We start from the raw sequence: 17,763 nt of genomic DNA, 5'->3' as shown, positions 1-17,763 counted from the left end.
GGTGGCCTCACTCAGAGTAGAAACGTGAGAGCAGAAACATGCAGACCTGTGGACTGAGCGACAAAGGCATCAGAGGACAGACATGGTTTGTTCACTCTGAAGAACTCGCCTTTTTGGAGCCAAACATGTCAGGCTCAGTTCCTCTTGCTCAGCCCGTGGTCACACAGTCCAAGGTTGCTGTGGCCTCCTGCCCCCACTGGGACACGCACACTGGTGCCTGCTTTTCTGTATCCCTCAGGTGGTGCCTCATTTGTTCCCGGAGATGTGCATGTAGTAGATATTTAGGGTCTGGAGTGGGAGAAACTATATTTAGGAAAACCTAAATCTATGGCTTATCACTCTCTACATGTGAACTTAAGTGTTTGATCATTTCTAAGGGGACTTTCTTCTAATATGTCCTGAAAAGGCTTTGCATCCTTAAGCAGAACATGCTGGAATAATCTGTCTTAGTGAGTCGGCCCAAACAGTGAACAGACCAGCTGGCCACCCTCATCCCTGCCCCTGCTGCTCCCCGTTACCTGTGCATTGCTTCTTCTGACCCACTGTAACTGAAAATCACTGAAACAAACGGGGTCTTTCTGTGTGTAAAGTTGACCTAAATGGGCCTTGAACCAAGATCTGTGTATGCCGTGGGAATATTCTCCAGCATCTTCTGATTTTGTATGTTCCAGCCATGTGCGTGTCAACAGGATCCTTCTCCCCAACCCTCGAAGTCACCTCTCCTAGTGCCATTTTCCTATCTAGGCCCCAGAGGGTCAGTAAATGGGACAGATAGGTGCAGCTGCTTCTGGGGAGCATCTCCCTGCCCCCACCCACTGATAGGAAGCAAGACAGGTGCCATGTGTCAACAGCTTCATAACTAAATTGCTGGCTAGGCGCAGTGGCTCACACCTATGATCCCAGCACTCTGAGAGGCCAAGGCGGGAGGATCACTTGAGCCCAGGAGTTCAAGACCAGCCTGGGCAATGTGGCAAAACCCCATCTCTACAAAAAATACAAAAGCATTAGCCAGGTGTGGTGGCACACGCCTGTAGTCCCAGCTACTGGGGAGGCTGAGGTGTGAGGATCACTCGAGCCCAAGAGATAGAGGCTGCAGTGAGCCATGATTGCACCACTGCACTCCAGCCTGAGTGACAGAATGATCAAAAAAAAAAAAAAAAAAAAAAACCAACTAAAACTAAATTGTTAACCCATGTTCATCTGACCTATACTCACCATAGTCTGGTGATCCCATTGCCCCCTTTCTTTGTAACTTGGCACTACGTAATATATGTATATATATTTTTTGAGACAGAGTCTCGCTCTGTTGCCCAGGCTGGAGTGCAGTGGCATGACCTCGGCTCACTGCAAGCTCCGCCTCCCGGGTTCATGCCATTCTCCTGCCTCAGCCTCCCGAGTAGCTGGGACTACAGGCGCCCACTACCACGACTGGCTTTTTTTTTTTTTTTTTTTTTTTTTTTGTATTTTTAGTAGAGACGGGGTTTCACCGTGTTAGCCAGGATGGTCTCGATCTCCTGACTTCACGATCCACCCGCCTCGCCCAGCCGGCATTAATTAACGTTTACACCAATGTAATTTATTCTTCGTGAGAAAGAATTGCCATCTATTGAACATTTTCTATGAGCCAGACTTTTTATTCAGTTATTTCACTCAGTGAGTTTTCATCATCTCCCAGCATAGACAAGATAAAAGAGGTTCAGTGGAGTCAAGGGCTCTCTGAAGGCGGAATAGCAGTGAGACCGAGCCAGGACCGAACCTGCACCTGCTGCACTGGGCGGAGCCTCTTTCTGTTTGGAATGAGGTAGTTTGAAGCCATGAGCTTGAGCTGGAGGAGTCTGGATGGTCCATCACTTGGGTCTCAGGCTTCCTGGGCCTCGTTATCTTGTAGAAAATGTAGATGAGGAGATTCTTTTAGAGAGATGGCGGGGGGGAAAAACACATTGTCACATCTTGTCACCAAAGACAGAGACCACCAGCTGAACAGGAACCCACTGCTCCTATTCCTTTGGGAACTGCAGTGGATGAACAGCTGGGGCTGCCCTGTCTGGTGAATGAGCACATGAATGCTCAGTGTGGCAAAGGAAGCACAGGAGCCTAAGAAGAGGTGGAACGTTGCCGTTGGGGTGATGGTTCTGGATCTGAGGAGAGGAAGGTCCTGTTTCTCAGAATATCAGTGTGAGGCTGATCTCGGATTGAATTCCTTCCCCAGCCCCCTCCTCCCCTTTCTCCCACCTTTTTTCTTCCCTGACAACCAGCCAGGGCTCCAGCCGCAGCTGACCCAGGGCCACTCCAGGACGTGGAAGTGGAAATGCCCCCGGTTTCCACTGGGCTCTGTGATGACAGAGCAGGGTGCTTGTTTGCTGTAAGTTACTAAACAGTAAAATGACTCAGACTTCTTTGCACAAATGACTCTTACCTGATTTCCAGCCAGCCTCAGCAGTTTCTCTCAGCTGTTCTGTCTTTGATGCTGGCTTGGACAAGCATAAGCAGCTCCAATACCCCTTGGTTTTCTTTCTAAGAATCAGAGACGGATCACTTACTAAGTATTTTTTTGTGTGGCCATACACTACTTTTCTCAAATAGAACTTTGTCAACAAGATTAAATATCTGCTTTGCTTATTTCACTTTGATCTTTGGATCTTTTTTTCTTATCTAGGACTTATGGAGAGTTATACATTATTACGGATACACAGTTCAGTTGTCCACTTTTTAAAAGAGGAAAACAGGCTTGGAGCATCCTTCAGGGGAGTTCTGCTCTCGTAGGGGACTTTGCCCCTAGCATTTTTTGTTTTTGTTTTGTTTTTTGAGACAGAGTCTTGCTCTGTCGCCCAGGCTGGAGGGCAGTGGCGTGACCTTGGCTCACTGCAATCTCCACCTCCCAGGTTCAAGCGTTCTCCTGCCTCAGCCTCCTGGTTAGCTGGGATTACAGTCGCCGCCACCACGCCTGGCTAATTTTTGTATTTTTAGTAGAGACAAGGTTTCACCCTGTTGGCCAGGCTGGTCTCAAACTCCTGACCTCGTGATCCACCCGCCTCAGCCTCCCAATGTGCGGGATTACAGGCGTGAGCCACTGCGCCTGGCCTCCCCTAGCATTTAAGTGGAATGTGAAGAAAATATTTGGGGACCTAAGTGAAATATCGGTTTAATGAAAAGCCAGAAAACAAACAGTAGTTTGTCTATTTGTCAAATTTCAAATGCTTTTCCTTCATGAAGTTTAGGAGGTAAAAAAAAAATCATTTGGCAAAGCGTCAAGTTTATGGACAAAGAGAAATCTGACCATTTTTTGGCTGAGAGAGACCAAAAGCGAATAACAAAGGAAAAACAAGGGTAGAGAGGGGTTTGCCCATGGGTAACCTGTTCTTTTCCTCTTTTGGGAAGCTTGTATTAGAAGGGGTAATACATGCTATACACAAAATGATAATAAAATGATGCCTGAATTAGCGGGTATTTTGAGCCTTAAATCCCTTTATTACAAAAATTCCTTCAGAATTTAGGGAATCAGACAGCCAATCATAAGAAGGTTAGAAAGCAGTACTCACCCGGTCCCCTTGGTCCCGCCTGTGACAGGGAGGATGATGCCCCGATGGCCATGCTTCGCACTTACTGCCGAGTCCCTGTGATAACAAGAAAGCCACTGTTTCCAGTGATTTTTAACAAGCTTACTAGTGGGTCTTTGCCACGAGCTTTCCCTAATGACTTTTGCGATGCAGTTAATGGTGCTGTTTTCTGTGTAACTGAGGACTTGATTAGAAGAAAATGTCTGCTACCCGGGCTTGTTTTTCATGTGGAACATCTTATCCCCAAGTTATGCACGTTACGGTTAAATAGGATTTTTTAGATGAGCTTTCTTTCTTGTTTTTTAATCTTCAACTTAGAAGAAAATAGATCCACCAATATCGCTGATAATTTTGTGGGGAGGTATTTCCTGAGTATGCACTGGAATGTCATTCACTGTCAAGCAAACTATACAATTATTTCTTTTTCTTTTTTTTTTTTTTGAGACAGAGTCTCACTTTGTCGCCCAGGCTGGAGTGCAGTGGTGCACTCTCGGCTCACTGCAAGCTCTGCCTCCCGGGTTCCCGCCATTCTCCTGCCTCAGCCTCCTGAGTAGCTGGGACTATGGGCGCCCGCCACCACGCCCACCTAATTTTTTTGTATTTTCAGTAGAGACAGGGTTTCACCATGTTAGCCAGGATGGTCTCGATCTCCTGACCTCGTGATCCACCCACCTCAGCCTCCCAAAGTGCTGGGATTACAGGCGTGAGCCACCGCGCTCAGCTTATTTCTTTACTAGTGATAAATTTTGCTTACCCAGCTAAATATTCTTCAGACTTGTACAAACTTATTCATGCTTAAAATAACATTTAGAAATGTGAAATGGCAAAGACTTCTTGGCTTATTTTTCAGGCTCCCTCTGCCGGAACCCTCTAGGGATGATTTGTATATAGAAAAGAGCTGTGAGCACCTGTGGGGGCCACATTCCCTTCATTTCTACAGAAATAGAGTTTGGAATTCCCTGGATTATGGAACAGAGGATGAGGACAGAGGAAAAACTGGATGCTTACTTAGGGACCCAGGGCCCTGTACCTTGTTCCATAAGCTCCTCCTTCGCTTGTTAGTCCTTTGTCTGTGACCCCACAACCAAAGCCCTGTTAACTTGCTTGTATACAAATGTGATGATGCCCCCGGCCGCGGGCAGCACCTGGAGGAAGGTCCAGCAGGCGCACCTGCCTATCTGCATCGCCGCCCTTGCTGAATACCCCTGGGCCTTTGACTTTGCTTCAGGTGCTGGAGACACAGGAGGGAACAAAACCTTATCGGCACAACAGTTACATCCAAGTGGACGACACAGCCCCTGTGTCAGGAGACAAGTGTACAATAGAAAATAGGGTAAAGCCTCTGAGGGGGGAAAATAGGGCAAGAGGTGAGAACAGCAGACACTGCTGATGAGGCCATTCTGAAGGTATCTGAGCAACAAGGAAGTGACAGAGAAGCCACGTGAAAAATGGCAAGAGGGGACTTCCAGGAAGAGAAAACAGCACCTGCAAAGTTCCTAGCAAAGATCAGGAAGGGCCTGTCTTTTCTGGGAAACAGCTAGGAGTCAGAAGGAGGCTGTGTGACTGACATGGCCAGGTTGGTGGGAGCCGGGCAGTTTCAGGAGAAAACATGGCATCAGGAAAAGGCCAACCTCCCAGGCTCCCTTGCACCAGTGTGGTCATGTGACAGGGTTCTGACCAATAGGTTATTGGCAAAGGAGTCAGGTGGCAGCTTCCTTGAGAGAGATGGTGCCACCCTTTCTTCTGCAGATCCCTCCTCCTGGGAGCAAAAGGGGTGAGGCCTTGAGGCTGAGTCCAGGAAGGCAGAGGATGAGCTCCAAGGAGCTGGTCCCATGGAGCCTCATGGGACAGGGCTGCACACATCCCTGACTGCACTATTCTGATACAGTATGAGCATGAGATATGCTTTTATCTTGTAAGCTATTGTTATTTGGGGGATTTTAGTTACAAAAAAGTGAATCTTAACTAATGGTCATGGTCAGGACATAAGATTTGTGTGTATATGAAGCCATTGGAGGGTTTTGTGAATATATGAGGCCTTTGGAGCAGAAGGGTGATGCTATATGTTATATAATTTTTCAGAAATGTCATGCACACTTCTGTTCAGGGAATTGATTACACGGGGCAGAAGTAGAAGTAGGAAGGTCAGCAAGAGTTGATAATGTCTCAGACCAGGATGGTAGTGGTAGAGGTGGTGAAACAGGTGAGGGTCTGGATCTGCAATTTTTTTGTAACAGGTCATGTCATGCACTTATACCTGATCTGATAGATAAGGCAAAAATGAAATCATCATACACCAAGTCAATGTTAATGGCAGTGACTCTAATGCTAAGGGAGTCGAAGGAGGCGCAGCAAATTTTCCTCAGGAGAAAGAGCAAGGGCACCTCAGAGGAAGCAGAATTTGAACTGAATTAATATTTTGCCTGTAGAGAAGCCACAGTAAGAACAGCTCAGACAAAAGTTAAAATGGGGCTCTTTTCCCAGCTAGAGGAGGTAAGTGTTCAATCAGATGTGACTGCTCTTACTGGAACCTTGGAAGAACTCAAGGTGCCAGTACACAGAGTGACACTGGCTATCCTGAAACTGAGAACCAGGGTCACCTGGATTCTCCTTTTCATCCCTGTGGGATGGCACATGTTCACAATAACACCATTTTTCTTTCTCAGCAACCCTAAAGGACAACAATGCAGGCTGCTCAGCTGACCCACCCATGAACCCAGGAAGAAGTGAACAGACCTTTCCACAAATCAATGTAGATTTGTTTTCTGAAGGGGACTTGCTTCTTCAGGTACTGTACAATATTGACCATCTCTACTCCATGTCAGTGGTTATAACTATAGCAGAATCAGGCCTCGGAGTTTTCTAGAAAATATTTTGCTTCAACTTTTGCTCAATATATATTTAATTATCATGTTAAATTTCTGGTTGAATCGAGTACTCTATATCTAATTTTCCATTTTTGGACAAATCTCTACTCATGGTGCAATGTGGGTGGGAATCATACATGGGGTAGTAAGAGTCAGAAACTCTAGATATCAGTCCCTGAGGGTCACCTGCTAGTAGAGTGGTAGTCACTACCTGCCAAAAGTGATACTCCATCTTCTCTATATACCTCAGGGGCTGTGAGACTCAGATGTAGGAATATATGTGAAAATCATGCTGTAAGCCATCATGTCCTGAGTCATGAAACAACTGTACAAAGGAAGAATTGTGTGTAGATGAAAAACATTACCATACCATATTTCATTTTTACTACTTTGAGCATTTGAAACATTTCTTTCTCTTTAATTTTGTATCTAAATACGATATATTCCTGCTACCTCACCAAGGAATCCACATTCTGGGTGTCATAAATATAGCAGATTTTTTACCTTACACACCAGAAGTATGAAACTTCAGCAGACAGTCCACAAAGAACATACATAACCACTGGTTGATTGGTCATCCCCTGTGAACTCCCTCAAGGATTATGATTACAAGCAGGTGGGTCTCTTCTTTAGGTAAGAGAAGGTGGCATGAAAGAACGCTCCATCTTCATTTATCTGGTTCAGGCTTATTTATCTATTGGCAAATCATTAGGCTCTTCTCTGGCTGCGGGTTTAGTCTCAGCATACTCTGTCTTATAAGTCTGTAGTTTCATGTGCCCGACCACAAGGTGAGGGATCTTTTTAAAAACTCAAAAAAGATCTGCTACAAAGACCCTGTCAACATGTTAGTATATGTTAAGATATCTAAGCATAGGCTATATTGTTCTCTTCACTTTTTTGTAAGTTTGAAATCTTTTGTATTTCTCCTTTAAAATAGAAATTTAGCACAACAAAATCTCTTGAAATGGAATTCCTAAGAATTATTATAGGGCTTCTGTATTAATCTGGATTCTCCAGAGTAACAGAACCAATAAGATGTGTGTGTTTGTGTGTGTAGAAAGAGAGAGATAAATTTTAAGGAATTGGATCATGTGATTGTGGGATAAGTCCAAAATTTGCAGGAGAGGTCAGCAGCCTGGAGACCCAGGGCAGAGTTGATGTTTCAGTCTTAAGTCGAAAAGCTATCTGGAGGCAGAATTTTTCTTCTTTGGGGGATCTCAATCTGTTTCTCTTAAGGGATTCAATTGATTGATTGGATTTGACCCACCGGCATTATAAAGGTGAATCTGTTTTACTCAAAGTTTGCTTATTTAAATGTTTCAATGTGTCCCCCAAAATCCATGTTGGAAATTAATCCCATTGTGCTGATATTAAGAGGTGGGGACGTTTGGGGAGTAATTAAGACATGAGAGCTCTGCCCTCATGAATGGATTAGTGCCTTATAAAAGGGATGGAGGAACAGGCTGAGGCCCTTTTGCCCTTCTGCCTTCTGCCATATGAACACACAGCATCGGGTCCCCTGAGACGACAGCATCCTGGCTCCCCTGAGACGCGACAGCATCCGGCCCCTCTGGAGGACGCAAGCATTTCAGCATCCGGCCCCCCTCTCTTGGAGGACGCGACATTTCAGCATCCCGGCCCCTCTGAGACGCGACAGCATCGGGTCCCCTCTCTGGAGACGCAATTGCATTGGTCTCCTCTGGAGGATGCAGCAACAAGGCATCATTTTGGAAGCAGGGAATGGGGCCCTCACCAGACACTGAACCTCCCGGTGCTTTGATCTTGAACTTCTCTGACTCTATAACTATGACAAACAAATTTATATTATTTATAAATTACCCAGTCATAGGTATTTCGTTATAGCAATACAGATGGACTAAGACACAAATAAATTTATAATATTTATAAATTACCCAGTCGTAGGTATTTCGTTATAGCAATACAGATGGACTAAGACAAATGTTAATCAAAAAATACCTTTGCAGAAACATCTAGACTAATATTTGATCACACATTTGGACATCACAGTCCAACCAAATTGACACATAAAATTAACCATCACAGCTTTATATTTAGGTGTTTCCTAAGTGGCTGTTAACAAGAATTAGTTTCAGTTGCTAGAGACAAAAATCTTGTTTAAACTGATAAAGAAATATTCAACTTTGTTCTGTGGGAACACATTCAGATATTTAGGATTTAAAATCAAATCAAATTTAAATTATTCTATTTTTTCTAAAAGTACATCAGACACAGATACTGTGAACAAAGACCAGACATAAAGTATAAAGGAATTTTAAAAAACAGAAAAAATAGGAATGATTTGCAATCCAAATAGAATATCTATTGCTGTTCTATTTGTTTGGTTGTAATAATGATATGGAGGCCAGCACAGCGGCTCAAACCTGTAATCCCAGCACTTTGGGAGGCGGAGGCGGGCAGACTGCTTGAGCCCAGGAGTTCAAGACCAGCCTGGGCAATGTGGCAAAACCCCATCTCTACAAAGAAAAAAAAATAGCTGGGTGTGGTGGTGTACACCTTGTATTTCCAGCTACTGGGGATGCTGAAGTGAAAGGATCACTTGAGCCCGGGAGGTCAAGGCTGCAGTGAACTAAGTTCATACTACTGTACTCCAGCCTGAGTATCAGAGCAAAACCCTGTCTCAAAATAAGTAAATAAATAAAAGGATGTGGAGAGGTGGGGTTTCTGGACTGGCAATGTGAGAAGCTTGACAGATGGCCCCTACCCCCAGCTCAGTGTGATGGGTGCAGCCAAGAGCCAAGAAAATGGGACTCTCTTTTTCCAAGTTCCCAGTCTAGGATTATGGTTTTATCCAGGAAAGGCCGACACGTTTCATCACTCCTCCCTTGTGTTGCTGAAGTTCCTCTCCAGGAAAACATGGCTGAGAAGACTGCAGCTCCCTTTCTCCACCTAGCCCCAACTCATAGGGTAGAAACTCTATCCCAGGCACAGCAGGCTGAAAATACTGGCCCCAAATTTCTCCAACTCAGCTTACGTGTAGCAGGGAGAATCCAAACCAGAAGAGGCAAGCCAAGATGATCAGGGGTTACTGTCCATGCCCAGGACCCCAACCATAGAGCGAAGCTATAACTGAGAGAAGCAACTGCCACCCGTGATCCCAGTTCCAATGCAGTGGCACTGGAGAAAGATAGGTCGTAAGAACAGAGATCTGTTCAGTTCTCTCTAAGGGGACTGATATTATTTGGAACAGAGCCTGAAAAATGTATACCTAGGATTACTCTTGAAAAAATATTAAGCCATTATTACCTTAAATATCTTTTCTGCTCCTTTTCTCCCTTCTTTTCTTTTGGTGTTCCCATTACATGTATATTGGTACACTTAACATAACATAGTACTAGAGGTTCTAGGGAAATTAGGCAAGAAAAATTAGATTTAAAGTTTCCATACTGGAAATGAAGAAATAAAGTTATCTCTATTTGCAGATGATGTCATATCATGTATAGAAAATATTAGAGAATATATTACAAAACTATTGAAACTAAGAGTTTAGCAAAGTTGCAGGATACAAGATCATAAGCAAAAACCAGCTACATTTGTATACATTACTGTGAACAATTTAAAAATGAAACTAATAAAACAATTCCATTTACAATAGCATTAAAAATAATAAAATACTTGGGAATAAATTTGGCTGACTAAGCTAGTCTTGCACACTAAAAACTAAAACATTGTAGAAAGAAATTAAAGAAGACATAAAAAATGGAAAGAAATCCTATGTTATGGGTCAGAAGTCTTAATATTGTTAAGATAGCAATATTCTCCAAATCGTCCTACATAATTCAACACAAAATCTATCGGAATCGCAGCTGAGTTTTGTTTTGTTTTGTTTTGAAAAAATTGTCAAGCTGATTCTCAAATCTAGATGGAAATGCAAGTAACCTGGAATAGCCAAAATAAACTTGAAAAAGAACAAAATTAGAGAATTCACACTCCCAGCTTCAAAATCTACTGCAGAAGCCACCATTATCAAAACATTATGGTACTGGTGGGGCACGGTGGCTCAGGCCTGTAATCCCAGCACTTTGGGAGGCCAAAGTGGGTGGATCAGTTGAGGCCAGGAGTTCAAGACCAGCCTGACCAACATGGTAAAACCCCACCTCTACTAAAAATACAAAAATTAGCCAGGCATGGTGGTGCATGTCTGTAGTCCCAGCTACTTCAGAGTCTGAGGCATGAGAATCACTTGAACCCACGAGGCAGAGATTGCAGTGAGCCGAGATTGTGCCATTGCACTTCAGCCTGGGTGACAGAGCGAGACTGTCTCAAAATGAAAACAAAAACATTGTGGTACTGATATATGGATAGAAACATAGATCAATAGAATAGAATTTAGAATCAAGGAATAAACCCTTACTTATGGTCAGTTGGCTTTTGCCAAGAAAATTCAGTGGAGAAAGGATAGTCTTCTCAACAAATGGTATGGGGCAACTATATATCTGCATACGAAAGAAGGAGGTTGGACTAATTCATACGAAAGAAGGAGGTTGGACTAATTTCTTACACAATAAACAATGAAATAATCTGTACACCGAAGCCCTATGACACACAATTTAACCTATATAACAAACCTGCACATGTATCCCTGAACCTAAAAGTTAAAAAAAAAAAGAAGAAACTGAGGCACAGAAAGGCTAAATTGCTCTGATCCCACAGTAAATGAAAAACTTAGAATGCTTTTCCGTTGCTTCTGAGACAGACTAAAGACCTTGACATACCCTACAAAATCCTATATGATCTGGTTCTTGTCTATGAACACACCTTACTACTGAAGCAAGACATACTGACCTTCTTTTAATTTCTCAATCATATAATGATTTTTCTCACTCTAGTAACTCTTTCACCCCATCCCCTCGTTTTTTCTGCCTAGTACCAGCTACTTATTTCAAATCTGAGCTCTAAAGTCACTTACTTAGGGAAATCTTCCCTGACTGAGTCCCAATCTTAAGTTCTGTCAGGTCCTCCTATTCTACACACTCATAGCACCTTGTATTTTTGCTTACTGTTAAAAACATGTGTTTGTATTATCCTTGGACTATTGTCTGTCTCTTCTGGTAAGTGATCTCTGTGAGGCCAGGACTACAGCTGATTAGCTTGTTATTTCTGCTTGGCCCATATTCAGTTAAAAAGAAAAAGAATAAAAACTAAGACATAAGAAAAAGACCCAGAAGTGATACCAAAGCTGGAATTAACAGATCAATACTTTGAAACAGTTATTGTACATATGCTCCATGATTTAAAGAAAAAGATGGGCCTAATAAGTAACAGATGAGAAGTCTCAAAAGAGAAATGGAAACTATAAAAAGAACTAAATGGAGATCCTAGAACTGAAAAACAGAACATCTGACTAGAAAAAAAGGACTTCATATGCTTCACAGCAGATCAGATTCAGTGGAAGAAAACAGGTGGTTGAATTTGAAGATAGGTCAATGGCAACTATCCAAATAAAATCACAAACAGAAAAATGAAAAAAATTAAAATAGTCTCGGTGGTCTGTGGTACGTTATCATGCAGCCTAACATACATGTAATTGAGTCACAAAAGGAATGCAGAGAGAGATTGGGCAGAAGAAAGGATATCAATAGATAATGGCTGAAATTTTTCCAACTTTGATGAAAAATATTAGCCCATGGAGCCATAAAGCTCAATGACCTTGAAGCAAGATAAATACAGAGGAAACCAAACTATTCTAGTCTAATTTCTGAAAACAGGAGAGTAAACAATTTTTGGTGTGTTTGTGTAATGGGCTCAACAATAAAAAGTAATGAATCATTAGTACATGCAGCAAGATACATAAGCCTTAAAGCCTTTGTGCTGAATTAAAGCCAAACACAAGGATGTATACTAAATTCATGTGTACGAAATTCTACAACAGGCAAAATTAATTTAAAGTATTGGGTGTGTCGTATGTTTATTGTGGCATTATTCACAATAGCAAAGACTTGGAACCAACCCAAATGTCCATCAGTGATAGATAGGATTAAGAAAATGTGGCACATATACACCATGGAATACTATGCAGCCATAAAAAAGGATGAGTTCATGTCCTTTGTAGAGACATGGATGAAGCTGGAAACCATCATTCTTAGCAAACTATTGCAAGGACAGAAAACCAAACACCACATGTTCTCACTCATAGGTGGGAATTGAACAATGAGATCACTTGGACACAGGCTGGGGAACATCACACACCGGGGCCTGTCGTGGGGTGGTAGGAGCAGGGAGGGATAGCTTTAGAGATATACCTAATGTAAATGACGAGTTAATGGGTGCAGCACACCAACATGGCACATGGATACATATGTAACAAACCTGCACATTGTGCACGTGTACCCTAGAACTTAAAGTATAATAAAAAATAAAATAAAGTATTGGGTATGTCATCAAGAGTGGAGAGAGGTAGAGGTTGGCTAGGAAGGGTCATGATGGAACTTTCTGGAAAATACTCTATATCTTGGTAGGGAAAGTGAATGTATTTGTCAAAAATCTATCAGGTTGTACACTTAGGAAATGTGCAATTCGATGTATGTAAACTATGTATCAATCAATTTAGAAAACAGAAGTATTATATGCAGATTGGTGTCACTTAATACCACCCCCTTGAAGAGAGAGAATGTTCAGAAGTTTCTTTTTAAAAGTCCTTAAATCAAGGCAGTTCTTTGCTCATTTTTGTATCTGTGTCCTATAAGCTTGGATTGAGGTATTTTATTTTACCAAAATTGTCATCCTTGATTTAGTTGAAAAATGCCTACAGTTATATTTTATTTACTTTTTTTTATACAAGTCTTGCTCTGTCATCCAGGCTAGAGTGCAGTGGTGCAATCTCGGCTCACTGTAACCTCTGCCTTCTGGGTTCAGGTGATTCTCATGCCTCAGTCTTCCAAGTAGCTGGGACTACAGGCATGCGCCACCTCACCCAGCTAATTTTTGTATTTTCAGTAGAGACGAGGTTCCACCATGTTCACTAGGCTGGCCTCAAACTCCTAACCTCAGGTGATCTGCCTGCCTCGGCCTCCTAAAGTGCTGGGATTACAGGCGTGAGCCACCGTACGCAGCCTGTAGTTACTTTTAAATATCAGTTTTACTTATTTGTTATTCTGCATTGTTCTCATATTTCCTATGTAAGAACTGCTTAATTGTTTAAATTCTCCTTCTACCATTCCATATAACTAGGAATAACAGTATTAAGATATATATTTACATTGCTTATAACTGCCTACACAACTGGGATGTAGGGGTTGGGCTTGGCTTGAAGCATGGAGAGTTCACGCATTGTAACAAGAGGTGAGGCAGAGCCTATAAAATAGGTAGGAGAGAGTGGTGGCTGTATTACTCCATTCTCTCATTGCTATAATGGAACAGTCAAGATCGAGTAATTTATAAAGAAAAGAGATCTAATTGGCTCACAGTTCTGCAGGCTGTACAGGAAGCAACATTCTGGCATTCGCTCAGCTTCTTGGGAAGCCTGAAGAAATTTACAATCATGGCAGAAGGCAAAGGGGGAGCAGACATGTCACATGGCCAGAGCAGGAGCAAGAGGGCAAGGAGGGAGGTGCCACACATACTTTTAAATAACCAGATCTCCTAAGAACTCACTCATTCTTGTGAGGACAGCCCCAAGGGGATGATGTTATACCATTCATGAGAAATTTGCCCCCATGATCCAGTCACCTCCCATGGGGCCCCACCTCCAACACTGGGGATTACAGTTCACCTGAGATTTGGGTGGAGACTGTAAACCAAAGAGTATCTGAAACAAGTCTCAAGTAATGTAGGAGTGTATTTAACCGAAGTTAAGGACACGCCTGTGACACAGCCTCAGGAGGTCCTGATGACATGGGCCCAAGGTGGTCAGCCTACAACTTGGTTTTATACATTTTAGGGAGACTTAAGACATCAATCAATCCAATCCAGAAAGGCGGGACCACTGGAACTGGGGGCTTCTGGGTCATAGACGGATTCAAAAATTTTCTGATTGGCAGTTGGTTGAGTTATCATCCAAAGACCTGGAATCAAAAGAAAGGAATGTCTGGGTTATAATAAGGGGTTGTGGAGACCAAGGTTTTATCATGTAGAGGAAGCCTCCAGGTAGCAGGCTTCAAAGAGAATAGATGGTAAATGTTTCCTATCAGACTTAAAGAGTCTGTTCTATCAGTCTTAAGGTCTGTGTTGATATTAACGGTAAGGAGGTATGTCCAACCTCCCGTTCCGATCATGGCCTAAACTAGTTTTACAGGTTAACTTTGGAATACCCTTGGCCAAGAGGAGAGGTCCATTTAGATGGTTGGAGGGCTTACAGTTTTATTTTTGGTTGAAGGACACAGATCCAAACCATATCAGTGGGAGTATGTAGAAGTTCGGACTGCATTTTCTTTTCAAAGAAATAGTAAGCAAAGTTGAGTATAAGGAGAAAGCAGGAGGTATTGATGGTTTCAGAGAAAATGATGTGAAACAGTCATCTAAGAGAATGGGAAAGTGAATGCACCAGGGAAATGTATCAGGATTTATGGGTGGCATTAGGGGCCATTTGAGGTACACAGTCACAAATCCTAATTGAGTTCAGTGAATCAAGAGAACATAGGATTTGAGGATGTACACAAAGGAATCATTACAATGATAGATATATAGTAAAACTATAATACTAAAGGAGAATGTAATGTGTTTCAACATGACTATCATTACTGTTTTTATTATTGTTGTTATCATTATTATAATTAAGGCAGTGTGACCATCTCAAGTCACACACTGAGGCATGCAAGAACCATAGTTTTCTCTGTTCTTCTATAACTTAACATTTTAAGACTTTATTTTTCCAAGTGGAAACATAAATTTCTATCAATTCATGAGTTCCTACCCTCTTTCTTGAAACTGATCTAAGTTCATGAAGACTTGCATAGCGCCAAGGTTTGGGAACTGGAAGGCACCTGATCAGGGTGCTGGCAATTTCTGCAGGCTTCATGTTCCCTTCCTGTTCTCTGGATGTGCATCCATGCAGACCCTGATAACTTCCCTTGTTCCTGAGCACTAGTATCCTCAAGGCCCAGGGTCATCAAGCTCTCCTGCCCATTCTAGGCTGGGGTAGCACTCTGATATGTCCCAGGCACCCTCTGCCAAGACTCATCAGGAAATCACTTCTTAAATCCTACCAGGGAAGGAAAATGGCTAAGCTTTAAATATCTATCTTCATTAATATTACTCTGAGAGACTGAATACACAAACAAACAATGGCTAGACCATATATAAAAACAGAACTCTGACCCACAGCCTGCACAGGAAACCAGTCCCTTGTCTACAATGAACAAACAGCCCAGAAGGCCAGCCTGCTGTAAGTCATTTACAGGAGGTAAGACCATCTCCAATAACAAACCAGGAAGCTAAACAATAACTTCTACAACAACTGGCCCCAAATGGCCAGGACTTCATTAATAACTGACAGCTTCCCTGATTTTTGCCCCTGCTTCCAACTTAGAACCAACCAGAGAAAGCCAAATGTGCAGCCTATGCTGCTACACAGGAAGCCCATTTCCAGTGAGCTCATGATTCCACAGCTTCCCCGGCGAGCAGCCTGTAATCAGTGCACCCCTGAAACCTTCCCTTTTTTTACTCTATAAAACTTCCCACTCCTCTGCCTACATTGAAGTCTTTGCCAAAATGCAAAAAGTGACAGTGGCTGACTCCCTTACTCTAGAAAGCTCTGAAGAAATAGCCTTTGCTTTTTTCATTTGGTTGATCTTCATTTGTTTCCATAACCCTGAACGTACACATAAGAGGAGAGAGGATTATTATTTACTGACAAGCAAACAAGGATTATTTACTTATAACCAAACAAGAACTGTTTGGTTCTCTTGTGCCCCAATTCCTTACCTCTAGACAGTGCAATGAAAGCAGAGGTTATCCTACTCATCAAGCCTGCAGGAAATGCAGAAATATAAATTTGGGCATTCATATACATATTTTCTCCCTCCCCTACTGAAAGGAGGGAGAAAAACCTTGAAAAGGATCCTGAGTTATTACTTTAACCATTTAGAATGTAAATAGATCTTCCCAAGGAAAAGATAAGACCGTCTGTCTCCAGATTTATAACCCAGGATATCTCCATGTTCCTGGGTCTCAGCCTCCCTTGAAATGTAAACAACCCTGTAGTCCCAGCACTTTGGGAGACCAAGGCAGGACGATCCCTGAGGCCAGGAGTTTGAGGGTACAGTGAGCTAGGATCATGCCCCTGCACTCCAGCCTGGGCAGCAGAGCCAGACCCCATCTCTTAAAAAAGAAAAAAAAAATGAAATAACAAATACCACCAGAGCCAGAAATCTCTTTGGAGTTCTCACAAGCTATAGTTGTGAATTAACTTCTGCAGCTTGCTGCTCTTTTAGCCCAGGTCCCAAGTTTCACTCTGATTTTCCCAGAATTCCTAACCATACAGAAACACAAACCTTTTTTTCTCTACCGCCTCACAGAACCTCAGATGCTCTCAGTTCGGGGCTCCCTCAAACCCATCTGAGGTAAAGTAAGGCTTCCTGTCATCCTCTGTAAGAGATGGACAGCCTTCACTCCCCACCCTCCCCAGTTTTCTGAGGGTGCCCTGGGCCCTGCTTTTGGAAGGGACAGCCCAGGATATGGTGGCAGTCAATGCCAAAGTAGTTCCACAGAAACACCCAGGGCCTGGACCGGGGCCTTCAGGAGCTCCACATGCCCAGAAGCGAGACAAATTAATGAACCAGTCTGAACGCACTTTCTTCTCTGCCTCTCCCCAGGCCCTCAACGGCTTCCTCATGGCAGTCACAGAGGATGGCTACATCTTTTACGTCTCTCCCACAGTCCAGGACTACCTGGGATTTCATCAAGTGAGCAGTTTTGTTTCATTTCAGGGAAGTGAGTGAGTTGGGGATGGGACAGGGCCATGGGCCATATGCAGCCTGGTCTCTGAGGGGCTATAACGGAAGTCTCAGTCCCTCCTGCACACACTCTGTATGTCTTGGAAATGAACCTTCCCGACGTGCCGGCTTCCTCACCTGTTGGAGGGCATGTTAGGCCAGGTCCTTTAAGAAGCAGATGCCGCACAGGATGAGATGAGCGAGATTCCTCAGGGAGCATCTTCCAAGGAGCAGAACATGGGAAGGCAGCTGTGGACAGGGGGGCTGCCACACTTCCACGCAGGTCTGGCCCTTGGGCAGGAGACAGAGGAGAAATGTGTACGGCTGGAAGTTCTAAGAGAATTCGGCAAGGCTGATGGGAAGTTCTTAATCCCGAATTGCCCATCAGAGGCGATCAGAGTCCCCTGAGAACAGGCCGGCCTTGGTGTC

The 17,763-nt window shown here is 43.2% G+C and overlaps 1 protein-coding gene and 1 long non-coding RNA gene across 3 annotated transcripts in view; one reads left to right on the top strand and one right to left on the bottom strand.

Moving 5' to 3' along the window:
- Nucleotides 1–1,475: 1,475 nt before the first annotated feature.
- Nucleotides 1,476–4,659, bottom strand: LOC103882528. Its single transcript, XR_644397.4, has 4 exons — nt 4,588–4,659; nt 3,540–3,614; nt 2,417–2,514; nt 1,476–1,908 (listed from the first exon to the last, which is right to left on the bottom strand). It is a non-coding gene; the product is annotated as an uncharacterized LOC103882528 (long non-coding RNA).
- Nucleotides 4,660–5,035: 376 nt separating this feature from the next.
- The window catches only part of LOC101003577 (aryl hydrocarbon receptor-like), a 40,193-nt gene continuing 27,465 nt past the window's right edge, over nt 5,036–17,763 (top strand). Inside the window, exons 1-2 of one of the 2 annotated variants that reach the window (XM_031665849.1) lie at nt 5,036–6,345; nt 17,215–17,304. In XM_031665849.1, the coding sequence (XP_031521709.1) occupies nt 6,268–6,345; nt 17,215–17,304 (168 nt within the window). In that variant the 5' untranslated portion in view covers nt 5,036–6,267. Of the gene's footprint in view, nt 6,346–14,561; nt 17,305–17,763 lie in introns of those variants that run through there. The other variant, XM_031665848.1, reaches the window with a different exon arrangement.

The sequence above is a fragment of the Papio anubis genome, chromosome 4 (genome assembly GCF_008728515.1).
Source record: "Papio anubis isolate 15944 chromosome 4, Panubis1.0, whole genome shotgun sequence".
NCBI classification, from domain to species: Eukaryota; Metazoa; Chordata; class Mammalia; order Primates; family Cercopithecidae; genus Papio; species Papio anubis.
The sequence above is the reverse complement of the archived record's forward strand: the minus strand, read 5'-3'. Positions and strand labels throughout refer to the sequence as shown.